Source organism: Oryctolagus cuniculus, chromosome 7 (genome assembly GCF_051225735.1).
Source record: "Oryctolagus cuniculus isolate XC-2025 breed Fujian yellow rabbit chromosome 7, ASM5122573v1, whole genome shotgun sequence".
NCBI classification, from domain to species: Eukaryota; Metazoa; Chordata; class Mammalia; order Lagomorpha; family Leporidae; genus Oryctolagus; species Oryctolagus cuniculus.
Genome location: NC_142873.1, coordinates 50514943 through 50542297, shown reverse-complemented (window position 1 = coordinate 50542297; position 27355 = coordinate 50514943). Strand labels below are relative to the sequence as shown.

Sequence of the window (27355 nt, the reverse complement as noted above, 5' to 3'; positions counted from 1 at the left end):
CCTCCTGGTCTCCCATGCAGGTGCAGGGCACAAACACTTGGGCCATCCTCCACTGCCTTCCCGGGCCACAGCAGAGAGGAGCAACTGGGAAAGAATCCAGCGCCCCGACCAGGACTAGAACCCGGGGTGCCAGCACTGTAGGTGGAGGATTAGCCAAGTGAGCCATGGTGCTGGCCAAGGGCAGGCCTTATCTTAACAATGTCTAACATTTGAGTTTTGGGGGAGCACAAACTGGTTGGCCCCACTGCTTCCACTGCCTTTCCCCTATCCCTCAGGTTCCCACTGACCTGGAAGCTGTCCTATCCCACCCCCTGGCCTACACCCTCCCGTATATCAGACTCTTTTATCCTTTGTACCCCACACAGTACTAGCTCAGAGGAAATGAGCAATAAGCAATCACTGAATGGGTAAGAAAACAGGACTTGAAACTGAGGGTTCCATCACTACATGAACATTTTCTGTCTAAGATGGTGCCTTCAAGCCAGCCAGACGGGGAGAGAAACCACCCAGCTTTCCTGTTCACACTGCAGTCCCCCATTTGTACCTCAAGTGTCTCCTGCTGGCCTGTCATTCGGGAGACCTAGTAGGAGCTTTAACTCTCCTGCCTAGCTTTTTCCAGGGCCTGAATCCATACTGAATTTTGAGCCAAATCTTACTGAGTTGCAAAAGAAGAAATTTAGGCACCGGGCTGAAAGACCCATCCCCTTGAGGTTGGTGGTCTATGTGGCCAACAACAAAATGGTTCCTTTTGTTTAGTCACTCACTCAGTACTTTCTAAAATACTAAGCAATGAGAGTGTCACAGTTTATGCATGAGAAACTTCGCATTCGGTGACTCAAGAAAATGGTTTACAGCAAGCCCAGGGCCGTGTCTGATGGGATTGTAACAATGTTACCCCAGAAGTCCCCTTGCCACCCTCAGCTGTGTCCCACTTAGGTTTGTGTAGGGAGACAGTTGGCATTTTGTCCTCCTGGGAACTGTTTGAACAGAATGGAATGACTGCTTGTCTAGGGCTTGTAGACTGACTCTGGCATCAGTTGGAGGGCTTGGATACAAGAACCTCCCAAGTCCTGTTAATTCCTAAGATTCTGAAAAATTCTTTACCCTTGAGAGCATTTACAAAGTAAATGTTTTTCACTATGGAGGTTCCTGGAAAATTAAAAATAGAATTACCATATGATCCAGCAGTCCTCCTCGCGGGTATATATCCAAGAGAGAGGAGATCAGCCAAAGAGACATCTGCACTCCTGTGTTTATGGTAGCACTAGTCACAATAGCCAAGAGATGGCACCAACCCAGCTGTCCGTCAGCTGATGTGTGGGTGAGGAACATGTGGTACATTTGTATAATGGAGTGCCACTCAGTCATAACGGAGCATGGAATCTTGTCATTTGCAGCAACACGTATGCAACTCCTAGAGGTCATCACATTCAGTGAAATAAGCCATCACAGAAAGACGAGAACTGCACAATCTCACTCATGTGGTGGCTAGAAAAGTTTATTGTAGATGTTGACAGTGTAACGGGGGTTGCCAGGGCTGGGGAGAGTGTGACTGATGGTCCTGTATTATAAAGTTAGATATGGATAAGAAGTTCTGATTTTCTGTTGCACAGTAGAGCAGCAGTAGATAATGGACTGTGTTTCTCTCAAAAACTGGAAGGATTTGAATGTTTGTACCATAGAAATGATAAATGTTTGAGGAAATAGTTATGCATATTTCTATACATATATAAACATAATTTTTTTAGTTAAAGGGGGAAGAAGTACATGCTTTGGACTCTGGTTTTAATATCGTTTTATTTATTTGAAAAAGTTGCACAGAGAAGGAGAGGCAGAGAGGTCTTCCATCCACTGGTCACTCCCCAATTGGCTGCAACAGCTGGAGCTATGCTAATCCAAAGTCGGGAACTTCTTCCGGGCCTCCCACGTGCGTGCAGAGGCCCAAGGACTTGGGCCATCTTCTACTGCTTTCCTAGGCCATAGCAGAGAGCAAGATTAGAAGTAGAGCAGCCGGGCCGGCGCCACAGCTCAATAGGCTAATCCTCCGCCTAGCAGCGCCGGCACACCGGGTTCTAGTCCCGGTTGGGGCGCCAGATTCTGTCCCAGTTGCCCCTCTTCCAGGCCAGCTCTCTGCTGTGGCCAGGGAGTGCAGTGGAGGATGGCCCAGGTGCTTGGGCCCTGCACCCCATGGGAGACCAGGAAAAGCACCTGGCTCCTGGCTCCTGCCATCGGATCAGCGCGGTGCGCCGGCTGCAGCACGCCGGCCACGGCGGCCATTGGAGGGTGAACCAACGGCAAAGGAAGACCTTTCTCTCTGTCTCTCTCTCTCACTGTCCACTCTGCCTGTCAAAAAAAAAAGAAGTAGAGCAGCCGGGACTCAAAGTGGCACCCATATGGGATGCTGGCACTGCAGGCGGTGGCTTTACCTGCTGCTCCACAGCGCCAGCCCCTTAATGTCATTTTAAAAAGGAAGAAAGGCCTACATAAAGTTACCAGAAAATCAGAATGGAAATGATGGGGCATGAGGGCAGACATTTAGTAGGGTAGAGGAGGCAGAACATCAAGAGCTGGATTCATAAAGGGCTGTGTCCCCTCCATGGGCAGGTCCCTCAGGTGGCCACATAGCTGTCTCATGGCACTCCTTTAATGGTTGTTCTTCCTAGTTGGCCTTGGTCGTGGCTCAGCACCGTGATCGCTCCAATGTCCTTTCTGGCATTAAGATGGCAGCCCTGGAAGAGGGCCTGAAGAAGATATTTTTAGCAGCAAAGAAAAAGAAAGGTAAACTTTTAACACCTTGCTCAGGTGTCAATGAACTGTGACTTAAGTTTGGAAGGGAGGTGAGAAGTCTTAAGACCCCATTCAGCATGCATGGTGAGGGTAAACCACGGGAGTAAGAAACCCCTCAGCTTTTGTTTTACAGCTTTTCCTTTGCGAGTCATTTTTATACCCATTATCTCTGCGGACCATCGCCATCTGCTGGGTATTTTTATCGTGATTTGACAGATGAGGAAGCAGAGCAGGGCAGATGAAGTAACTTGATCATGTGCTGTTTATTGTCTCTGCCCTTGGAGAGACGTAGTCCCCAGTAACATACACTGTCTGCCAAAGGAGTTGAGTTTAGCTTCTAAACCAAGTGTTTCAATGTTTATGGAATTGATTAGCTTGTTAGATACTCGTTGCTTATTTTAATTGTGACTCCACCATCAATCATCTTCCATCTCCTTATTCGCAGAGCCTCCAGCTCCTTGTGCTCAATAGAATTACTCATTTTTTCCCCTATTACAGTCCCTCCCCAGATATTTTTGGCATTGTGATTGTATTCTTTGAGTGGAACTTTCAGTTATTTTCTCCTGTGTGTATTTTGTAACCATCAATGAACTTTTGATGAGTGAAGATGTCATGATCTCTCTCTTTTTTTTTTTTTTTTTTAATAGCAAGTGTTCATCTGCCACGTATTGGACATGCCACAAAAGATTTTAACTGGTATGGTACTGAGCGACTTATTCGGAAACACTTGGCAGCACGAGGCATCCCAACTTACATGTATCCTTTTGTGTGTTATCTAATGGTATGTTTTCTCAGCTCAAGGGGGATAATCTGGTGCATTTTCTGGTGCTGTTCTGTCATCCAAGGCCGTACCCTCTCCTGCTGCTTTCTTCCTTCTACTCTTCTTTAGGGAGCCACAAGCCAACACTTTCCAAGTTGTCTGTATCTAATGTATACACCGAAACCTTCCTGGATGCCTGCAGATTAAAAGATACGTGTAGGGGAGAAGTAATGGAACAGTTGCCATTTTGTAACGTACTAGGTAGCTTCAAAAAGTTCATGGAAAATGAAAAGTATTTGGGTTCAAAAAACAATTTTAAATTTATACATACAAAGGTCTTATTATGTAGCAAAATAAACTTGCATTTACTTGGAAGGCAGTGCAACAGAGAGGTAAAAGAAGATCTATTATCTGCCAGAGCTGGGCCAGGCTGAAGAACTCCATCTGGGTCTCGCATGTATGTGGCAGGGGGCCAAGCACTTGAGCTCTTATCCACTGCCTCTCAGCATGCATTAGCAGGGAGTTGGTTTGGAAACACAGTAGCCAGAACTCAGTGGGCACCCTAATAGGGGCTGTGGGCATTCCAGGCAGCTGCTTAACCCCATCAACTGTCTTAATTCCACCTGTCCATGAACTTTTTGAAATTCCCTTGTGTTAAATCTTTTTCACATCACTTCCTTAGCGACTCTTCCAATCAGTGGACCAAAGCCTAATTCTTTTTTTTTTTTATTTTGACAGGCAGAGTGGACAGTGAGAGAGAGAGACAGAGAGAAAGGTCTTCCTTTGCCGTTGGTTCACCCTCCAATGGCCGCCGTGGCCGGTGTGCTGCGGCCGGCGCACCACGCTGATCCGATGGCAGGAGCCAGGTGCTTCTCCTGGTCTCCCATGGGGTGCAGGGCCCAAGTACTTGGGCTATCCTCCACTGCACTGCTGGGCCACAGCAGAGAGCTGGCCTGGAAGAGGGGCAACCGGGACAGAATCCGGCGCCCCGACGGGGACTAGAACCCGGTGTGCCGGCGCCGCAAAGCGGAGGATTAGCCTAGTGAGCCGTGGCGCCGGCCCAAAGCCTAATTCTGAGCCCATCATTCTAAAACAAACCCTTTACCTAAATCAGTGAACTATTTTATTTCTGAGCCTTTTGGATGTATTGTTACAAGGCAGTATGTGAAGTTCACTCTGATCATTAAGTTATAATCTACTTTGGCTAAACCAGTATTTTCTTCTGGTGACCTCTTCAATATGTTAGCATTATTTGAATTATTTTGCTAAGTCCAAAATCACCAGAAAGAACTGAATTGATCCTCATATCTTACAGTCATACAGAAACTCCATCTTTTTTACTTACTGAGATATATCCACTTAGTGATGTTCTTCAAGACACTTAAATCACTAGTGAAGCCTGGTGAGAAGTCATGTTTTATGTACTTGCATAATTAGATGAGTTTTAATGCATCACATAACAATGGTACTGTTGGGCGCATTTATGATGTGGTGAAAGGGAATTAAGGTACAATACTGGAGTAGTTATCACAATAATTCTGAACTAGAGACCTGCCAGTTTTGGTAACATCAGTTTACGTGATGAAATAGCCTCCTTGACCATCCTCTTCAGATACTATTTTCCTAGAAGCAAGGCTGCTGCCCTTCATTCACAGTCTTCCTCTTCCTCCTCCAGACAGCTGGTGCCTTAACATTTGGCCCAGCATCAGATCCAGTTTTCAGCAAACAGCTAATAAGATATTTCCCAGAGCTACTGTCAGAGTATTTCAGCAAGGAGTCAAGATCTGGTGGCCCTCTGAGACGGTCTGTTTTCTGAATCCTGAGTTTATTCTGCTGGGTATATTACTCTGATTTGGTACCTGTAATACAGGGACACACAATTTACCAGCTTACTTCAGAAAGTCCATGGAAAGTAGAATTAAAAGATAATACACATTTTCCATGAAATCTCCTGTTTTGGAAATTTGGAAATTTCCTGTTTTGGAAAGCCCTTGGGCCCCAGTTTGCATTGCTACTTGCATAATAATAAATGTTCTATCTCTAAGAATTTCATTGCTTTATTTCCCCTACATCTAGTTTGCTTCCCCTCCTTTACAGAGAGAAGGGCTGTTTGGATTAAGGAGATGGGAGAAGTAATAGTACAAGGTGGCTCTGGGAGAAGGAAGCACCTTCAGCCCTTCATGCCTTCAAAAGACAGGACCTGGGTGGAGGCTGAGAAGAAAGATTCTTGAACTAGACAGGTGGCACTCCTCCCTACCCCCTTCTTTTTGGACTGCTCAGCACATCGAGGTCTGGAAGAAAGCATGGTGACCTAGAGGTGGGTCAAATGTGACTTCTCCTACCCGCCTAATGCAGTTTAGCTGTGAGAAATCAATTATGAAAATGACACAAAGCTGGCACAAGGTGACAAGTGGAATTTGAGAGGGTAGAGGACCAAGAACCACCAGAGAAGTACTGAGGGAAGACTTTGTAAGTTGTGGCTCTTCACACTTTCTTGGAAGTGTCAGAGTGGGCTGACTATTGATTGCTGCTGCTTTGAGGCCCTCAACTCCCAGAGTGCCATAAATGCCTCTTCTCACCCTGTAGTGCAGGGGACCCATCCTGGCTATTAGCTACTGCAGTTGGAGCCAGAACCATGACTTTCTAAAGCAGGTAGTTCCTTTAGCACTAGGTTTTCCTGTTGTATTTGACTCCTTCACCCTTCAGTCATAAGGAGACTTATCAGATCATACATTTGTATTTCTTTACTCCTCTTCCCACCAGCCCTTAACCTCTTGACTTGCATCTTAAGTTTCTTCTGCAACTAGAGCCAGAATCAGAATTTGAAAAAGGAAGAATATAGTGAAACCTAACTTGAACTACAAGGTGCTTCTGAATAACACAGCAAAGTAAATGCAAATAGGTGAGATGTTAGCAAATGCAAAGAAAGCTTTATTGGGTACTCTGCAAAAGCTGTAGACCCTTCTAGAATGCTGTTCTCATTTCTGATAGCAGAGTACATAGAACTAGTTAGGGATGTTTCGGGGTATGTGAGAGAAGCCTTGTAGCAAGGAACTAAAGGGAACACAGCTGACCATTTGAGGGAGTTGTCTGCCGTGCTGCAGCCCGATGGGCTTTTTCTGTCTGGGACCATGCATCCTTGCCTCCTGGTAAGTAGGGAAAACAACACTAGAGATCCAAAAACCCTCAGAGCACATTCTGCCTGAAGCAGCGCCACCCTTTGCCTTGCTTGCCCACCTCCTCACTGCCCTCCTACGTCCCTGAAAATCTTTCTTCTCTTTTATAATCCCTCACTCTTCCCATCAAAGAGGTATTGTTGTTTGGAAAGAAAGAAAAGAAGCTACCTACTCGGTTGATCCCAGAGATGTTCTTTTTCTTCCACACACGTCTTTGATGCCATCTAGTCCTTCCCTCTGAGGACAGCACAAAATTTTACTCACAGATGAGCATTTTATCTGCATCAGCTTTTTATTACTTTAACTGAAGTACCTGAGAGAGACTACTTAGGAAGGAAGTTTATTTTGGCTTAGTTTGGAGGTTCACAGTCCAAGATCTTTAGTCCAAGACTAAAGATCCCTTTAGTCTGCTGTCTGATGAGGATAGTGGAACTCTGCAGAGGGACGATTACAGTGGCAAGTGAGGAAGCACACTTGGCTTATGCCATCAACCCTCTCCTGAGAACTACCTTAAGGGCACAAACCCCAGTGACCTATAGATCTCTGGTTGGGCTGCCTCAGATCAAGTCTCCATGAACCATTAACATTGATCTACTAGCCATTAACAAAAGACTTTGGGATTTAAATGCCTTTGAGCCATATCCTGTTCAAATGGTAACACTGTCCTAAACATCTGTATTAAACCCTGCTCATTGAGATAGTGAAGAATACGAGTGGATTGAAACTTTCTATGTAAAATCTCTTGAAGGTTTTTTAAATAGACTTTACCTTGTAATAAACCTACAACTTCTACTTTTTGCCTCCGATCTTTATTAAGTTAGACTTCTTCAAATATAGCTTGAGTCAGCCATTTTAGAGCCTGAAACTGTCTCTAGGCCAGTGTGTTTTCTGTGTTGGGCTGTCTACTCACTGAAGCCCTACTTACCTTCCCCCATAATTTGCAGTTTCCTACATTACCACTTGGTGCTGTTGGCTGGATTTTTGAAATTTACTGTGTTGCACCTCCTGTTGCACTCTTTGGGATAATTTACTTAACCGTTGCCTAGGTATTGAGGCTTTTAAGATTAGCTCATATTTTGTAGCACCCAAAACAATTAGTAAATACTCAAAGTATATGTTGAATTAAAATGGCCTGGAAATAACTGGCTATCAGTTTTGGGAAAGATTTCCACCCTATATCATAAACTCCAGATGGCTTAAGTATTTCAACATAAAACTTGGAAATACAGGAGAAGACTTGTCATTTTTTCTGGAGAGTAGCAACTGCCCTTTGAATTTTCTCCCTAACTTGTCACTAAAATACCAATGGCTTTAAAGTGAGACCCACCACCACACTGAAAATAGAACACCAACCAACCAAGTGACAGTAAATGGCACTAGTTATAGGGTAAGTCAAATTGACATTTTATAGTAGGAAGCAAGGATTGCCTAAAAACCAAGGACCCTCCACCAGCCAGAAAATGACCAACTGTTCCTCTCTGCCCACACTTAGATCAAGTCTCTCTCATTAAAAAAAAAATCTTAATGCCCCATCCCCTTGCCTGTCACGGCCCAGTCTCAGGGAAGTTGTCTTCATGGTTTTCTTCCCTTGCCACTCACCTCTTTCTGCCGTGTCACTCCACCAAGAGTCCTTGTTACGGATCCTGGTGACCTCCAAGTCACGAGAGCCAGAGGATCTTTTTCAGGTCTCACCTTGACCTCAGCAGAGTTCAGCACTGTAGACCGTTTCCCCCTTGTTGAAACACTTGCCATGGTTTCTGTGACAAGATACTCTGACAAAACAAAAACCCTCTAGGAGCTTATCTTCTATCTTCACAAATTGCATCTCCCCCCCAAATCTTTTAACCCAGAGTATTAGTTTCCTGGGGCTGCCATAACAGTGCCACAGACTGGGTGTTTTGAGCCCCAGGAAGTTACTTCCTCACAGTTCCAAGAGGCCTTAATTCCAAGATGCGATGCACAGACTTTGGTTTTCGAGGCCTTTGGTTTGTAGATCGCTGACGACCGCCCTCCTGTTGGCTTTTCACCTGGTCTTTGCTGTGTGCATGCACATCCCTGATGTCTGTGTGTTCATTCTTTTTTTTTTTTTTTTTTTTTTTTGACAGGCAGAGTGGACAGTGAGAGAGGGAGAGAGAGAGAGAGAGAAAGGTCTTCCTTTGCCGTTGGTTCACCCTCCAATGGCCGCTGCGGCTGGCGCACCGCGCTGATCCGATGGCAGGAGCCAGGTGCTTCTCCTGGTCTCCCATGGGGTGCAGGGCCCAAGGACTTGGGCCATCCTCCACTGCACTCCCTGACCACAGCAGAGAGCTGGCCTGGAAGAGGGGCAACCGGGACAGAATCCGGCGCCCCGACCGGGACTAGAACCCGGTGTGCCGGCGCCGCAAGGCAGAGGATTAGCCTAGTGAGCTGTGGCGCCGGCTTGTTCATTCTTCTGACAAGGACACTTCTCAAGTTGGAGTAGGGCCTACTATAGTGGTCTCATTTTACCTTAATCACCTCTTTAAAGGCCCTGTCTCCAGATACAGTCGCATGCTGGGTCCTGGAGGGTGCAGCTTCAACACAATTTAAGCCCATTGTGCACCACAGCCGTTAAATGTTGAGTTCCTCAAAGCTCATTCCCAGCCTGTCTTCACATTCTGAACTTTCAAGGCCACTTCATCCATTTATAAACACCAGTCACCTATCTAGCTCAGCTGTCTTCTCTGAACCCCATAGCCTGTATGCTCAGCTTGACATCTATCTATTCAGGGTATTTCAAAGCTGTCTCAAGTGCACATGCTCAAAACTGATCATTCCCTTCCCATTCTCCCAAAGAAAAAAAAGATGTCCATTCAGTTATGCCAACCCAAAATGTAAGTATTAAATTTGCTATTTTCTATTTTTGTGATTGCCTTATAAATCTAGTCTATCATCAAGATCCAGCAGTTTACACAAGTACTGTAGCATTCATCTACTTTTCTTCATCTCTACCATCACCTTGCTTTAATCCACCATTTATCTTTCACCTGGGCAACCCTAAGGACCTTCTAACTGTTTCCTTGTGTTGACTCTGGCTCTCCTTTAATCTGATCGACAAATATTCATAGTTGCCAGAGTAATCTCATCAAAGTAAAATCTGATGTCATCACCCATCTTAATCTTCAGTGGCTCTTCGGGTAAAGACCAAATCCTTAACAGGATTTATTCTCCTACCTCCATGGACTACATGTTCTAAAGATTTTGTACCAAAAATAATACATTCTAGTTCCTGCCAAGAAACAACAAGAGCTCCTTTCTCCAAAATCACCCTAGAGGAACTAGAAATAGAAGCTGAAATCTAGCAACACAGACAGGGAAAGTCCTTGGGGCAATGGAGAGGCTTTGACCTGGTGTGAGGGCAGCTGGTAGCTGGTATGGTTGTAGGATGCTGTGTCAGGGGCTGTTCTAATCATGCCTCCCCCCTTGGATCCATTATTGACTACTAACTCCTGCAGAAATTAAAGGCAAGAACCAGATGGTGCTAGGGATAAAAACCAAGGCAGGACAGAGCCTAGTGAGGCTAACAGACAGGGACCGGGAAGCCTCAAGCATCTTCCCCTTCAGATCCTCACAGCCAGTAGATGACAGCCTAGGGAGTGTCATCATCACCCATCTCAACATGATTTTTCCATTTGAGGGATCAGAGGTAAATTAGCTCATTAAGGAACTGCAAGATAGGGATATTGCTAAATGGTAAAATGGCTGTGGATCTGTGATGCTGGGGCTCGCTCTCCTATTTAAGGCTCACCTCCTTTCTATCTTCAAGTTCACCAGGGCTGACCTGGACAGCTGTCCTTTTCCCAAAGCACATTACCAGCCACAGCAGTCACACACCCCATGGAGATAGAGCTTAGAACCACACACCTGAGGTTTAAAACTGCTACAGCAGAAAATTAACAACACAAAAGAACAGAAAAATCAAGAACTTTACAACAATAAATATAGTACAAGACCTAAGGGTAGATACTACCAACGTGAAACGAGGTATTTTTAAACAACCAAATGGAAATAGTAGGCATAAAGTGAAGGAGTAAAAGATGAGATGTTAAAGAGTGGAACTGATAATGGTATGGTACCCTTTATAGTGGAGGAACCTGGCAAGTGTGATCAGGATCACATCACTGATGCAGGAGACGTGGTCTTGCAGGTAGGTCCTCTCGGCACCCACCACCGGGAGTGGCTTCTCCGTGGCCGTTGACAATAGCTGGGCAACAACCTGCCTCCCTGACGCTCCTGGCTGCGAATCCGGAGTCTGCCGCAGCTGAAGGCGGAGGATCACAGCCAGCCCAAGACTACAAATAAGCATGTTTCTGAGGGAGGGAGGAACAAGCAAACATTCCGAGTAAGCCCTTCGCTAACTGCAACTGCAGAAAGATAATTTGGACATGAAATTAGCACACCAAAATAAGAGCACCTGCAAAATATTTCCTAGATCTAAGAACATTCTTAAACTAAAAATTTATAACATGAATTTTAGGGTAGCATGAGACTAGGAAGGTGGGAGGTCAGATGGAAGAGACTGAAGTGCAGAGACAAATGTTAAAGAGTGGGATCACAAGAGGAAAAGTCTGGAGATAATACTAGGAAAGCCAATATGCAAATAACCAGTGCTAAAAAAAGACAAGAAGGAGGCGAGGCCTCACTGACTAATGACAGAGAAAACATTCCTGGGTTGGATGGAGTGTTGAGCTTATAAATTGCTTTGAGTGTCAGTCAAGATTGATGAAAACATACAGTTTAGGCTAATTCTAGTACAATTCTTAAAATCTGGTGATAAAAAGCAATCTTAGGAACTCCCACGAGCAAGATCAAGTTATTCTCAAAGAGAAGAGGAGGAGAACTGCATCATCGGCAACACTGGGAGTTGGAGAGCACTGCAGTAATCCCACACACAGCGACCAAGAGGCCTGTGACCAAGCAACCTTACACCAGCCACGGTATCCTGGTCAGACGGAAAGAGAAAAGATACTTGCAAATAGGTATGATTGCAGACCATGTCACCCCATGAAACGTGAAAATACTCGTGGCAAGTGCTAAGGTCTGAGTGTTCATATGATCCACCAAGATGATGAAATTAGAAAGGGGGCCGTTTTGCACAGAGCGCTGGTCAGATTTGTTACTAAAATGGAAGACCCGAGAAAGCTAACTTAGGGAAGAAGAGGCTTATTTTGGCCTACAGTTCTGGAAGTTCCGTGGCCCGTGTCTGGCTGCACTGTTTTGGTGTTTGGCGAGAGCGTGCTTGCTGGCAGCATCCTGAGGTGGTACAGAGCACGTGCACATCTGTCCAAAGCCAACAGGACTTACTCATGGGGTTTCCACCCAAACGGCCGAATGCAGTGCAATCACCCCTTGAGGCCCCGCCTCCAAACACCATGATTATGTCATTTCCATGCTCTTAGTACCATTTACATAAGATGTAGGGGACCCAGTCTTTAACACATGGGCCTTTGGGAAACACTGAGCATCCAAACTCATCTCCAACCCATAGCAGAGCAGATTGGGTCATGGGGCAAGAACTTGCATGAATGGGATCAGTGCCTTTACAGAGGAGGGCAGATGGGGAAGGGAGAAGGAAAAAATAGTCTTGAAAGACAAAAGAAAAGGGGCAGGCGCTGTGGCATAGCAGATTAGGCCTCCTGCAGTGCTGGCATTCCCACATGGGCGCCAGTTTGAGACCTTGCTGTTCCACTTCCAATCCAGCTCTCTGCTATAGCCTGGGAAAGCAGTAGAAGGTGGCCCAAGTCCTTGGGCCACTATACCTTGGTGGAAGACCCAGTAGAAGCTCCTGGCTCCTGGTTTTGGATCGGTGCAGCTCTGGCCGTTACAGCCAATTGGGTAGTGAACCAGTAGATGGAAGCTCTCTCTCTGCCCCTCCTTCTCTCTCTGTGCAACTCTGACTTTCAAATAACTAAATCTTTTTAAAAAACACTCTAATTACAGTCCCCATAGAATTAGAATTTTTACAAACAGGAATCACCACACTCATGTTAGATTATCTAAAAGAAGATAACAAGTGTGGGCAAATGATACAGAGAAAAGGGAACCCTTGTATAATGTCAGTGTAAATGTCAAATACTACAGCTGCTGTGGAAAACAGTATGGCAGTTCCTTGAAAAACTAAAACTAGGTCTGCCATAGGATCCCACAAACCCACTACTTGGGTGATGGAATGACTCTCAAGGAGACATCTGCATGTCCGTGTTTGTTACAGCACCACTCACAACAGCCAAGAAGTAGAAACAGCCCCAGTCTCCATCAGCTGATGACTGGGTAAAGAAAATGTACAAGAGCACATGGGAATACTATCCAGCCATGAAGAAGGATGAAATTCTGTCATTTGCAACAATGTGGATGGAACTGGAGGTCATTATGCTAAGTGAAGTAAGCCAAGCACAGAAAGTCCAGCATTCTATTCACGTAGAAATTACCTTGCAGAAATTGAGAGTATGATGGTGGTTTCTAGAGTGGGGAGAGTAGGGGCGGGAGGAACGGGGAAAGGTTACTGTCGCTCCCCCACTCGCGGAGGAATGACACCGGACGCTGTTTTCTTTCCCTGGTCCTTCCCAGATTTGCTGCCGCTCCCCCACCTCCGTGGAGGAGTGGCACCAATGAGCTCTCCGACCGACTCTCTCAGGGGGCCCTGCATGTTGTCTCTCTCCCCCTTTTATAGTCCTCTCCCACCAATCTGTGCTCTGCTGCCCACCTGCTGAGCACGCCGTTCTCCTCCAATCAGAGGTTGGATCAGGAATCAGCTAATTGACAAAGCAGCTGTGTAAGATTTGTTTACTCCCTCTCAGCGCCATATGGTGGGAGATCAAACGCATAGAGTTAGTTTCAGTCCACAGTCTCAGTACTTATTTGTCTCCCGGGCGCCCTGGCATGTTGCGGGAGACGGACCCTGCTGCCCACAGATCCCCCTTCTTTTTATTCTTTGTGGCATTGATACGTGCTTGTCTTTGGTGCCCCACGGCGCATACTCTGCTCTGCTAGAGTTGCCCGCAGGTGCTTATCGCCCTTGGCAGTCCTAATCCAAGTCCTCTCGTCGCCATGTTGTGGGGAGGCTTTCTTAAATCTCTCTATTTTATTTCTCTCTATTCCGCTTTCCTCTCCCCCCGCGGCTTTTTTCCCCCGCGGCTTTCTTTCTCTCTCTCCCGCGGCTTTTCCGAATCATGGCCTAGCTTTCGTCTCTGCTACAGTTTAGCTTTTGTTTCTGCTACGGCCTAGCTTTCCCGTGGCTTTTCGTCTTTCTCTCCCCGTGGCTTTCTTCCCGCGGCTTTTTGTTTCTGTCTCTCTCTCCCCTGCGGCTTTTCCGAATCACGGCCTAGCTTTCGTCTCCGCTATGGCCTAGCTTCCCCGCGGCTTTTATTTTTCTCCCTTCTCCTTCCCGGCTTTCTCCCAGCAGTCCGTATCCAAGTCACGGAACCACTTGTCGCTCCCCCACTCATGGAGGAATGACACCGGATGCCGTTTTCTTTCCCTGGTCCTTCCCAGATTTGCTGCCGCTTCCCCGCTTTTGTTAACAGCCATTTGAGGAGTGAACCAGCAGATGGAAAACCTCTCTTTCCGTCTTTCCCTCTGTGACTTTGCCTGTTTTAAAAATATTTATTTGAAAGAGTGGGAGAGTTGGGGGTGGGGAGGGAGAGATCTTCCATTTGCTGGTTTACTCTCCCAGATGGCTGCAATGGCCAGCTCTGGGCCAGACCAAAGCTAGGAGCTAGGAACTTCTTCTGGGTCTCCCATGTGTTTGCATGGGCCCAAGTACTTGGTCCATCTTCTGCTGCTTTTCCCAGGCCATTAGCAGGAAGCCAGATTGGAAATGGAACAGCCTGGATGTGAACCAGCACCTATATGAGATGTGGTGGCTTTACCTGCTACACCATAACACTGGCCCCCAAAAGAACTATTTGCTACCTATATATGCACACAGCAAAATTTATACTCAAAGGAAAACTTTCAGCACTTGTTTTTTTTTTAAAAATTAAAAGAATTTAGTATTCATCTTAGGAAAATATAAATGGGGGCCAGCATTGTGGCACAGTGGGTTAAGTTGCTACTTAAAATCTTTGCATCCCATTTCTGGTGCTAATTTGAGTCTTGGCTGCTTAGTTTTTCACCCAGCTCCCTGCTCATGCATATGAAAAAGCAGTAAAAGATGGCCCAAGCCCTTGGGCCCCTGCACCCATGTGGGAGACCCGGAAGATGTTCCTGGCTCCTGGCTTTGTCCTGGCCAAACCCTGGCTGTTGTGACCAGTTGGAAAGTGAACTGGCAGATGGGAGATCTCTCTCTCTCTCTGAAACTCTACTTTTCAAATAAATCTTTCTGAAAAGATAAATGAGAGGCCGGTGCTATGGCACAGTAAGTTGGGCATCTGCCTGCAGTGCTGGCTTCCCTTACGGGTGCCAGTTTGAGTCCTGGCTGCTCTGCTTCTGATCCAGCTCTCTGCTGATGGCTGGGAAAGCAATAGAGGATGGCCTAAGTGTTTGGGCCCCTGCACCAGTGTGGGAGACCTAGAAGAAGCTCCTAGCTCCTGGCTTCAGGTTGCTCAGTTCCAGCTGTCACGGCCATTTGGGGAGTGAACCAGTAGATGGAAGACCTCTCTGTCTCTGTATCTGTATTTGTCTGTCTCTGTCTCTCTCTCTGTGTCTGTCTATGTCTGTCTCTGCCTCTGTGTCTGTGTCTCTGTTTCTCTCTATCCCTGTCCCTGTCCGTCCCTCTGTCCCTGTCCCTGTCTGTCCCTCTGACCCTGTCTCTGTCTCTCAAGTAAATAAGTAAATCTTTAAAAGAAAAAAGAGATAAATGAATAAAATAAGTCAAGTTGGAATGAATTAAGGTAAAGTTTAAGTCAATGAAGTAGAAAATAAAAGTAAATCAAGCTTGATTACGGGAGAAAAAGGACAACAAAAACAGGTAAGACTAGGAACAAGAAAGTAGACACAGCCACAGATACAAGAAAAAGCATTATATTACTGACTGTAACTTTGTGATTGTATAAACAAAGGACATGTATGATTTTAGTGAAAATATTACCAAACCTTAACCTAAAGAAAAGCCAGAGTAAATAAGACTGTAGGACAGACAGTGGATACAAGTGCAGACAACTAGGAAATACGTGCAAACAGTTGCGTTGCTTCCCCAGCACTGAAGGGTGCAAATTAAAGCAACAATGCACACTTCTCACAGCGCCAACATTTGAGTGAAAATACATCCTGTTCATCACAACAGACAAGTTATTTCCATACATTTTTTGGTGGAAATGTAAGCATCGAAGCCATTTTTGAAAGCCATCTGACAATATTTGTTCACATTTAAAGCACACAGAGCCTTTCGTCACATGTTCTCCAGCCTCAGAATGTGTCGCATAGATAGAACAGCACAGACACGGGAGGGATGTGCTTGCCTTCGCTGGAACGCTAGCTAACCAGGCCACTTGTTTACAGCCAGCATCTGTTCCGTGTGAGCAAACGAGGCTTGGTTGGTTGGCTCCATGTCTTACTGTTATTATTTTTAATATCACTCCAGTATTAATAGATGTGTGTGTGTGTGTGTGTGTGTGTATGTATGGTTTGTAGTGGCAAAAAAAAGGACAAATGTCCATTAACAAAGAAGGAATCAAAGAAAAGCTACATCCATATTGTAAAATATTTTATAGCTATTTGAAAGTTTTATTCTCATTGATAACAAAAAAGAATATGATAGAGTTTTGTTAGAAATGGCTTATTTACAAAGTACTATTTATCCTTCTCCCACTATGAAGCAAAAGTGATTTTCATTGGTATATATTTGTGTGTGTGTATTTATAATATATCCAGTTAAACAATGACATAACTCCAGCCTGCAGTAGAAGCAGCCATGTCACTAAGTTATGGCTAATGACAATGTGAATGAAAGTTGTTGGATGGGCTTATGAGACATTGCTAAACAACAACAACAACAACAACACACCTGAGTTCTGGATCATGATCCTGCCACGGCAGAAATCTGGACAAAAAATGGCAAAATTTTCCAACCTTGCACAATAGAAACCTCAGGGCTAGAATCCCTTTGAAAAAAGAAGCAAGATGAGCTTTTCCCACACCCAAACTGTCTTCTTGTGGATAATTTATGGGCTCACGTGGGGAAGGGACCCAAACGAAGCACAAATGCTTGTTCAGGGAAATGAGACCATAGTTTAAGGAGACTTGAATTGTGGACAGAGAGAGTAACCAGCAGAAAGAAGACACACCAAAGGCCTAGAGATGCGTGTGTAGTGGTCTCTGAACCAGTAACTGGATAGAGAACTGAGTGGTAGGGTAAACCTCCATGAGACCGAGCAAGAACGGCTTCTGGGGGAAGAACAGTTGTTAGGAAGAAGACAATCAGTTCCTAGTGATTATGAACAATCCCATCAGCCAGAGTGCAAAGAGGAAGAAACCACATGGAGTCTGAAGAGCAATCAGCAGCCATCGCAGGCAGCTCGTGCCTCAGAAGTGAGGCAAGTCAGCCCTACAGTAAAAACCACTGTAGACCTCACTGGGAGAGAACGTACAAACAGGCCACAGAAGGATCGAGCTGAACAGCAATTTAACTGCTGGCGAGAACAAATGAAAGAAAGAGTTATCTGTGCCCCCATGTCTATAGCAGCTCAATTCACAATAGCTCAGATACGGAATCAACCCAGAGTCCATTGACTGAAGACTGTTTAAAGCAAGTGTGATTTATACACAGGATGGACTACTACTCAGCCATAAAAAATGAAATCCTGTTTCGCAACAAAACGGATACAATTGGAGACCATTAGGCTTAGTGAAATAAGCCAATCCCAAAAAGACCAGTGTCATGTTTTCCCTGATTTGTGGTAACTAATATATAGAGTACCAAAAAAGTAATATATATGAATGAAATGGACATGTTGAGATTTGATTATTGCTTATTGCCCTTGTCTATAATCCCGAGGATCAGTGGTTTTCTTACTTGCTACTTGTTGAATTTTTTTATTTAGTGGAGGATTAAGCTTGTGATTATAAAATTGAAAGTTTGTCATTGCAAAAATTAAAAGAAAAATGAAGGAGGAGAGGGGGTAGGGTGGGAAGCATCATTATGTTCTTAAACCTGTATATATGAAATACATGAAATTTGTTCCCTTCGTATAAAAAACAAATTGCAAATGACAGGATCCAGCGCTGCGTCTTGAATGAATATGACTGAGCGTGTCCTCTGAAGGCTCACATACTGGAGCTTTAGTCCTGCTGGTGGCAGTGTAGAGCAGTGCCACCTGTAAGAGGGCAGCCCAGGGGGAGGGCGCTGGAGGCCTTGCCCCCAGAAGATACTAAGAAAGTGAGAGAGTGACAAAGTGTGAGAGAAAATCAGAAAGTGGGAGTGTGTAAGAGAGTGACACGGTGAGTGCGACCGACAGTGTGACAGAGCTGTGAGTGTCAGCATTTGTGAGCTACACTTGCTGCCTGCTGATTTACTGTTTAAATGCCTGCAACAGCCAGCACTGGGCCAGGCCAAAGCCACAAGCCAGGAGCTCCATCCAGGTCTCCGTGTGGGCAGTATGGACCCATCATCTGCTGCCTCCCTGGGTGCATATTAGCAGGAAGCTGGATCGCCAGTGGACGTGGGACTCAGTCCCAGGCACTCCAGCAGGGGGTTGGGCATCCCAAGGAGAAACAACCTGCACCACCAGGCCCACCCCTCAACTATACATTCTATTAAAGCCATTTATGAGGGTACTTCAAAAATTTTGTGGAAATTGGAATTATAAGTTTGTTTTGGTGCAAAAATCTTAGAAGATCTATGTATATTTTTTCATAATACACATTTTCCATGAAGTTTCTGAAAACTTCATATAGATCATGTTTCTAATGAAAATTCACATTGAGATGTGCTAAAAGTATGAAATACATACCAGATTTCAGTCTTGGCATGAACAAAGAACATAAAGATATTCCATTAATATTTCTTATGGGTGGCGCCATGGCTCACTTGGTTAATCCTCCGCCTGCGGTGCCAGCATCCCATATGGGCACTGGGTTCTAGTCCCGGTTGCTCCTCTTCTAGCCCAGCTCTCTGCTGTGGCCCAGGAAGGCAGTGGAGGATGGCCCAAGTGCTTGTGCCCTGCATCCACACGGGAGACCAGGAAAAAGCACCTGGCTCCTGGCTTTGGATTGGCGCAGCACCGGCTGTGGCGGCCATTTGGGGAGTGAACCAGTAGATGGAAGACTTTTCTCTCTGTCTCTCTCACTGTCTAACTCTGTCAAATAAAAAATATATTTCTTATGTTGATTATGCATAGAAACGATAAAATATTGGGTAAAATAAAATCATTAAGTGTTACCTGTTTGATTTTTTTTTTTTTTTTGGACAGGCAGAGTTAGACAGTAAGAGAGAGAGACAGAGAGAAAGGTCTTTCTTCCGTTGGTTCACCCCCTAAATGGCTGCCACAGCTGGCGCACTGTGCTGATCCGAAGCCAGGAGCCAGGCGCTTCCTCCTGGTCTCCCATGCGGGTGCAGGGGCCCAAGCACTTGGGCCATCCTCCACTGCCTTCCCGGGCCACAGCAGAGAGCTGGACTTGAAGAGGAACAACTGGGACAGAATCTGGCGCCCTAACTGGGACTAGAACCCGGGGTGCCAGTGCCGCAGGCGGAGGATTAGCCAAGTGAGCCACGGCACCAGCCACATGTTTGATTTTAAGTTTTTATGTGGCTACTCAAAAGTTTCATAGTACATATGTGGCTCATTTGCTAGCATTGCTGTGTAGTTTAAATATGTGTCTTTGGTTTGTTAATCTACCTTTAAATAATAATAGAAGAATTCACATCTAATTTGAAGCCCTTCGGGTAGTATTTCAGTTTTCCCTCCTATTCTTGGTGCGTTTTATCCCTCCGTGTTAGAAACCACACACTAAGTTCTTATTTTGATCCTGGTAGATATCCCATCTGCTAGTTCATTCCCCGAATGCCTGCAGTGTCAGGGGTGGCTGGGCCAAAGCCAGGATGCAGACACTCAATCCAAGTCTCCCTCCGGGGGGGGGCAGTCCCTCTGCTGAAGACATCACCGCTGCCTCCCAGTGTCCAAAACAGGAAGCTGGAGTCAGGGGCCAGAGGCAAGCATTGGAGCCAGGCAACTTCCTCTCACACCCACCCACAACCCTCACATACACACACATCCCTCCCTCACACATATACCCTACCTACCCTCCTCTCTCACTCACACACCCTCTCTCACAGCCCCCCACACACCCCGACACACCTCTCACTCACCAAACCCCCCCTCACCCACCCTCCCCACACCTACTCCACCTTCTCACTACCCTCCCTCACCTACCCCTCCAATCCCCTGACCAAACCCTCCCTCTCACCAACCCTACAACTCCCCTCTCACCTACCCCCCAACAACCCCCTCATCAACCCATCCTCCCACCTGCCCCCCTCACCAACCCCCTCCTTCACCAATCCTCCCACCAATACTCCTCTCACCAAGCCCCCCCTCACCTACCTCAACTACTCCCTGCCTCTCTTACCTAACCCCACCTCTCTCACCTACTCCCTCCTCACCCCTACCCCCCACCAGCCCTCTCACCTCCCCACACCCTCTCTCTCACCTCCCCACACCCCCCCTCTGTCACCTCCCACCCCCTTTTTTTTATTTGACAGAGTTAGAAAGGTCTTCCTTCTGTTCACCCCCCAAATGGCCGCTACAGTCTGAGCTACACGGATCCGAAGCCAGTAGCCAGGTGCTTCCTCCTGGTCTCCTACATGGATTCAGGGGCCCAAGCACTTGGGCCATTCTCTACTGCCCCCCCAGGCCATAGCAGAGAGCTGAATTGGAAGAGGAGCAATCAGGACTAGAACTGGCGCCTATATGGGATGTCGGCGCCGCAGGCGGAGGATTAACCAAGTGAGCCATGGCGCCGGCCCCCCACCCCCTCTCTCATTTCCCCTCTCCCCCCTCACCTGCCCACCCCCTTTCTCCCCTCCCCATTACCCTTTCCCTCACCCATCCCCCTCTTTCCTTCTCCCCCCTCACCTCCTCACATTCCCTCCTCCTCACCTTCCCCTCCTCCCACACATCCCCCCCATCACTCTGTCACCATCCCCCCATCACTCTGTCACCCTGTCTGTCATTCTGTGTCCCTCTGCCTGACAAATAAACTTAAAAACAAATGAATTTACAGTTTAAAAAGAATCTCATAGTCAAATTTTTCTTTTTTTTCTTCTTCTTTTTTTTTAATTTTTTGACAGGCAGAGTGGACAGTGAGAGAGAGAGAGACAGAGAGAAAGGTCTTCCTTTGCCGTTGGTTCACCCTCCAATGGCCGCCGCAGCCAGCACGCTGCGCTGATCCAATGGCAGGAGCCAGGTGCTTCTCCTGGTCTCCCATGGGGTGCAGGGCCCAAGCACTTGGGCCATCCTCCACTGCACTCCCTGGCCACAGCAGAGAGCTGGCCTGGAAGAGAGACAACTGGGACAGAATCCGGCGCCCCGACCGGGACTAGAACCTGGTGTGCCGGCGCCGCAAGGCGGAGGATTAGCCTAGTGAGCTGCGGCACTGGCTAAATTTTTCTAAACATAAAACTTCAATAGCTGATTATTTTAAATTTAATATTACGGCCTTAGTGTTTCAACCCTGACATGTAAAGAGCTGAGCAATGCACTGCCAGTGCTGGGGTCTGGCCTGGTGGTTAAGACAGCATTTGGATGCCCGCATCCCGCATCAGAGCACCTGGCCTCAGGTCTCAGGTCTCAGGTCTCAGCCCACTCCCCGTTGAAGCTCCCTGCTATCGCAGACACTGGGAGGCACAGGGTGGCAGCTCAGGCAGTTGGGTTCTTGCCACTGATGCAGGAGAGCTGTTCTGATTTCACAGGGGCTGGTTTCAGCCTGGCCCAGCCCTAGCTGCAACAGGCATTTTGGGAGTGAACCAAAGGATAAAATCCATCTCTCTCGCTCTCAACTGCCTTTCCACTAACTATCTAATCCCATTCTTAACATAAATTAAAACCTAAAAAAAAACCCTGAAAATCTATTATTTTTCTTGGATCCATCAGAGAATTGAGGTTGCTGGGCAAAGCGCCACAGTGAACACTGCGAACGGGCAAATGCAGAGAATCACAGCCCAAGTCTGCTTCCCAAGAACAGACACCCCTGTTGCCCTGAAGTGGCAGAAACCTTTAAAAGGTAATTTTGGAAAACTGCTGAAGGCTGGGTGTGATCTCAGGTGAGTGAGCAACTGTGGGAGGCCGCAATGCTAGGGGGGCATTTCCATGGGTTTTATCTCCAGAGACCCTACAGAGGTCTTCAAAGTGAAGAGCCAAGAGAAAGGTCCTTGTGACTCTGGGAGGGAGGGGGAAAATAACCATTTGGAGCTTTGGAACACACCCAAAGCATTCTCTAACACAGACTGCAACATTGCAAAGAGCTTTCTCTCACCTGGACTCAAGGACACATATTCAGTTTCAGCAACCTCTAGTTCAATGACCAAAATTAAAATAACTTAGTAATAGGTCAAGAACGCAAATGGGAAAAGCAGAAAACATGCAAGAATAGATGGGAAATAGAAGCAAGGAGATAGAAACTCTAAGGAATCAAAGAAAGTTCTAGAAGTCACCAGCACTGTGAGAGAAATGAAGAACACCTCCGATGAGCTCATCGGTGAACGGAGCACTGCTGGGGACAGAATCAGTGAAGTGGAAGGCAAGTCAGGACTTTACTGATGCATCCCTGACAGTGAGGAAAACTATGGAAGCAGAATATCATTCCTAGGTGATTTGTAAATCTCCAGGGCTTTGATTCATAAGCCTTCTATATTTATAAAGTAAATAATAAAAGCAAGGCCGGCACTGTGGTGTAGTGAGTAAAGCCACTGCCTGCAGCACCAACATCCCATGGGGCGCCGGTTCTAGTCCCAGTTGCTCCACTTCCAATCCAGCTCTCTGCTGTGGCCTGGGAAAGCAGCAGAAGATGGCCCAAGTCCTTGGGTCCCTGCACCCGCATGGGAGACCTGGAGTACGCTCCTGGCTCCTGGCTTTGGATTGGCACAGCTCCAGCTGATGTGACCATCTGGGGAGTGAACCAACAATGGAAGACCTCTCTTTCTCTCTCTCTGCCTCTTTGTAACTGTCTTCCTTTCTTTCTTTTTGACAGGCAGAGTTAGAGAGAGAGAGAGAGAAAGGTCTTCCTTCTGTTGGTTCACCCCTCAAATGGCTGCTATGGCCGGCACGCTGCTCTGATCCAAGCCAGGAGCCAGGTGCTTCCTCCTGGTCTCCCATGCAGGTGCAGGGCCCAAGCACTTGGGCCATCCTCCACTGCACTCCCGGGCCACAGCAGAGAGCTGGACTGGAAGAGGAGCAACCGGGACAGAATCTGGCACCCCGACCGGGACTAGAACCCGGGGTGCTGGCGCCGCAGGCGTAGGATTAGCCTAGTGAGCCTCGGCGCCGGCCTTGTAACTGCCTTTCAAATAAATAAATAAATCTTAAAAAAAAAAAGCTATTAACAAAATGTTTACAAAGCATGTTTTATTCCTTTCAAATCTATTATTCACAAGTCTTTTGGTAATTTTAATGGGATGGATGGGCTGTCACATATCTTGCCTATTTAAGTTGTCTGCAAACAAAAAAGTTTTTAATGCTACTGATATAAGAGTCAAAGCAGGTTGTTCTAGAGCACAGCCTCACCATCTTATCTGAACAAACTTCTCCTCCGCCACTGACCACTCTAACCCCACTCTGGACTCTTCCAGTTTCTTGCTTTTTGTGCGTATCAACTAGAAAGACATGTAAAGAGTAAAAAAAAAAAAATAGTAATAGTAGATAGTAATTACAGTAATAAATAGTGAAGAAAGGAAAGTAATACATGAAAAAAAGGAATCATCTTCCACACACAAGTAACCACTGGAAGATCACCTGTCTAATCTGTGTGCACGTGTGTGCCTATGTAATATGAATATATGTAGTTTCATTCTTTAAAAAATGTATTACTCTGTAATCTTCATTTTTCCACTGACTGTATTGTAGATGTTTCCTCAATTTCTATGCTATGGTTTTGAATGGCATATAATTTAACAGATCACCTATTATTGAGTATTTAAGCTGTTTCTAGTTTTCCCTTCCCATATATATTGTTGTGATGAATCTCATAAAACAGGTATACATACGAGCACACATATAGATTATTTCCTAAGGGAATACATGATCTAGAATCAATAAACCAAGTTATACACTCATTTGTAAAGAGCTTTGGGTTTTATCACCAACTTGCTCTACAGAAAGGAAATGCCAATTTAAATACCCCCCCCCCCCAAATTGTGGGAATGCCCTATTCCCCGAGTCCTCTTTTCGTATGGGTGGGACCTGAGCTTTGTAAATGCTGAGTGGGAAAGCAATGACTGAAAGAGGTAGATAGCTGTTGGAGAAGTGAGAGAGAGGAGGAATAATTGACGGGGCAGTGTGTCTGACAGAAGTGGGAAGTAGTACGAGGAAGAGCACCCTGGGGGTTAGCGTGTCCAGACAGTCAAGTAGGAGGCAGACGCAGCAGGAAGTTGAGGAAATTCCTCATAATAAGCTCCAGTTCCTCTTTGCCCTAAAGGCAGGGCTTGGAGTGGCTAAGTAATTATCCTTGGATCATGTTGCTAATGAAGGATCAAGCCAAGATTTGACTCACCTTTCCAATCCTGGCGATCCACTGGGGCAATCTCATTAGAACTACCCAAGCATTGACTCAAGGTAGTTTTGTAGTTTGCCTCTCTAGCATGTCAACATTTGTCACTGCCATCCTCACAACAAGAAAAAAAGCTGAACAGATTGACAATCACCCACTGTTCTTCTATCCATTGGGGAGCAGAAGTCATAGGGCACTCCACCAGCTCCAGAAACGAGAGGGACAACGACTACAGACAATCACAAGAAGCAGGAGGAGAAGCAGCTGAGGCCTGTAACTGGCAGAAGCAAGTTAACGCAAAGCTGGAGGCCGGCCTCAGCCCGCCTTGAGAGTACAGCATTCCTGCGCCCAGCCTAGGGGTCCCCACACTTCCATTACTTCACTTTCAAAGGGCCGGCCAGCAGCTAGCAGTCAAGATGGGAAAATCTCCTCATGTTGTGGCCAGGGGCAAAGGGAAAGAACCCTTTTGAAATAATCCCAGAGCGTTCTGTTCTCACAGCGGAGGACTGCGCTCAGGAGAAACCACTTCACCAGAACCTCACCTGATCAAACGTAAGGACAACTGGACAGCTCCAGCCCCTCTAACCGCCGATCAGACATAGGAAGAGGGAAAAGGGATAAGAAACTCCAGGAATTCACAGCCCAGGGAATCTTGAACTCTAAAAATAAAGGATGAATCCTTCGTCTCCCCAATACCATCACAACAGGGTAGCAGTAGAATAAATGGGTTATAACAGAGAGCTGAAAGACAGACTCTCAGAAGGCAAAAGCCACGAGGGAGATAAAAATAAGGACAAGAAGACTGAAGGCTCCCACCCTCACAGCTACAGCAAACACCGAACACAGTGAACTCCTAGCCAGATAAACGCAAACGCTCATGCTAAATCCCTATTTATTTCAGTTCCCATTACCCGCAATAGTACATCTTGCTTCCAACAAGAAAAAACAAGTCATGCTATCAGGCAGGGAAAAAAAAAATCTGAGAAAACAATGTAAGCATTAAAACCAACCTCAGGAGGCTAGCGCTGTGGCATAGTAGGCTAAGCTCTGCCTGCAGCGCCAGCATCAGTTTGTGTCCTGGCCTCTCCTCTTCTGATCCAGCACTCTGCTAAGGCCTGGGAAGGCATTAGAAGATGGCCCAAGTGCTTGGGCCCCTGCACCTGCATGGGAGACACGAAAGAAGCTCCTGACTTCAGGTCGGTCTGCTTCCAGCCTTGCACCCATTTAGGGAGTGAGGCAGCAGGTGGAAGACCTCGCTCTCTGATTCTTCTCCTGTCTGTAATTCTATGTCTTAAATAAATAAATCTTTTTAAAAAGTGGACTCAGATATGACACTAATTTGGGGTTTATTAGATTTGGAATTTAACTATAATTAACATGCCAAAGGCTCTAATGAAAAAAGTGAATGGGTAAGAACAGATAATGGAAACTAATAAAAAAAGAGATGTTATAAATAAAGAAAATGTGATAGCAATCAAGTATGTTTCTGATGGGCTCAGCCGACTAAACATGACTGAAGAAAGTATCTGTGAACTTGAAGATAGGCCCATTGAAACTTACCAAGCAGAAACACAAAGACAAAATAGATTGAAGAAAAAAAACCAAAACTCCATAGAGCATCCAAAGCCATTGACACAATTTCCAAAAGTGTAACAAGCATGTTATGCATGATGGTAAAGAAAGAATGAAGATACAGCCAAAATTAAAATGGCCATAAGTCTTACAAAGTAATGACAGACACTGAACCACAGATGCCATAAGCTCAGAGAACACCACATAGCAAAAAAACACACAAATTAGACCTAAGTATATCATAGCCAATGTTCTGAAAACCTTCAAAAAAAGCCAGGGGGAAGAACTGCTTTGCAGTACAGAAAAATTTTTACAGATAGCTTCTCATCAGAAACCATGCAAGGAAGAGAATGGAGTATTTAGAGTTCTAAAGAAACAAATGCACCAACCTAGAATCATTTTTTTAAAAAAAAGATTTATTTATTTGAAAGTCAGAGTTACGGTGAGAGAGGGAGAGACAGAGATAGAGATCTTCCATCTGCTGGTTCACTCCCAAAATTGCCTCAATGGCCAAGGCTAGGCCAGGCCAAAGCCAGGAGCCAGGAGCCAGGAGCCAGGAGCTTCATCAGGGCTTCCACATGGGTGCAAGGGCACAAGCACTTGGGCCATCTTCTGCTGCTCTCCCAGGTGCATTAGCAGGGAGCTGGATTGGAAGTAGAGAAGCTGGGATGCAACTGGTGCCCATATGGGATGCTGGCATTGCTAGCAGAGGCTTACCCTGCTGCACTACAGCATTGGCCCCCGAACTAGAATTCTATATCCACTAGAATTATTTAAAAGTGAGGAAGAACTGGGGCTGGTGCCGTGGCTCACTTGGTTAATCCTCTGCCTGCGACGCCAGCATTCCTTATGGGCGCCAGGTTCTAGTCCCGGTTGCTCCACTTCCAGTCCAGCTCTCTGCTGTGGCCCAGGAGGGCAGTGGAGGATGGCCCAAGTGCTTGGGCCCCTGCACCCGCATGGGAGACCAGGAAGAGGCACCTGGCTCCTGGCTTCGGATCGGCACAGCGCCGGCCGTGGCGGCCATTTGGGGAGTGAACCAACGGAAGGAAGACCTCTCTCCCTCCCTCTCTCTCTCTCTCTCTCTCCCCGTCTATAACTCTACCTGGCAAATAATAATAATTAAAAAAAAAGTGAGGAAGCACTAAAGATTTTCAGAGGTCACTGTAGCAGACTGGTGTACCAAAAAGCATAAAAGAAGTTCTTCAAGGAGCAGGAAAATGATAGAGGCCAGAAATTTAGATCCACATCGAGAAAAGTATCAGGGAACGAATACATGGGTATACATGTTTTTCTATTCTCAAATGAAAGGATAATTATTTAAAGTAATACAATTAACAGTGGATTGGGTAATTATATAGAAAACTGAACTGAATTACAACACTGTCATAAGAGATGAGAGACAATT

At 46.1% G+C, this 27355-nt stretch overlaps 1 protein-coding gene and 1 long non-coding RNA gene across 19 annotated transcripts in view; one reads left to right on the top strand and one right to left on the bottom strand.

Moving 5' to 3' along the window:
* Positions 1–11705, top strand: part of CHD1L (chromodomain helicase DNA binding protein 1 like) — a 136224-nt gene extending 124519 nt beyond the window's left edge. For 8 of the 15 annotated variants that reach the window (XM_089300072.1, XM_051858745.3, XM_089300078.1 and 5 more), the window contains 2 exons: positions 3435–3543; positions 5160–5594. In XM_089300072.1, the coding sequence (XP_089156198.1) occupies positions 3435–3543; positions 5160–5398 (348 nt within the window). In that variant the 3' untranslated portion in view covers positions 5399–5594. Of the gene's footprint in view, positions 1–2663; positions 2779–3434; positions 3544–5159; positions 5595–5644 lie in introns of those variants that run through there. The other 7 variants (XM_051858744.3, XM_089300079.1, XM_070077786.2 and 4 more) reach the window with 3 other exon arrangements.
* LOC138843099 (uncharacterized) lies at positions 3550–25692 on the bottom strand. 4 transcript variants are annotated; one of them, XR_016210687.1, is made up of 4 exons: positions 25389–25692; positions 8323–8495; positions 6892–6960; positions 5243–5406 (listed from the first exon to the last, which is right to left on the bottom strand). It is a non-coding gene; the product is annotated as an uncharacterized LOC138843099 (long non-coding RNA). The 4 variants fall into 4 exon arrangements; XR_016210689.1 differs by lacking the exons at positions 5243–5406; positions 6892–6960 and adding an exon at positions 3550–3743 and having other exon boundaries at positions 25389–25687; XR_016210688.1 differs by lacking the exon at positions 6892–6960 and having other exon boundaries at positions 25389–25685.
* Between the last annotated feature and the right edge of the window lie 1663 nt (positions 25693–27355).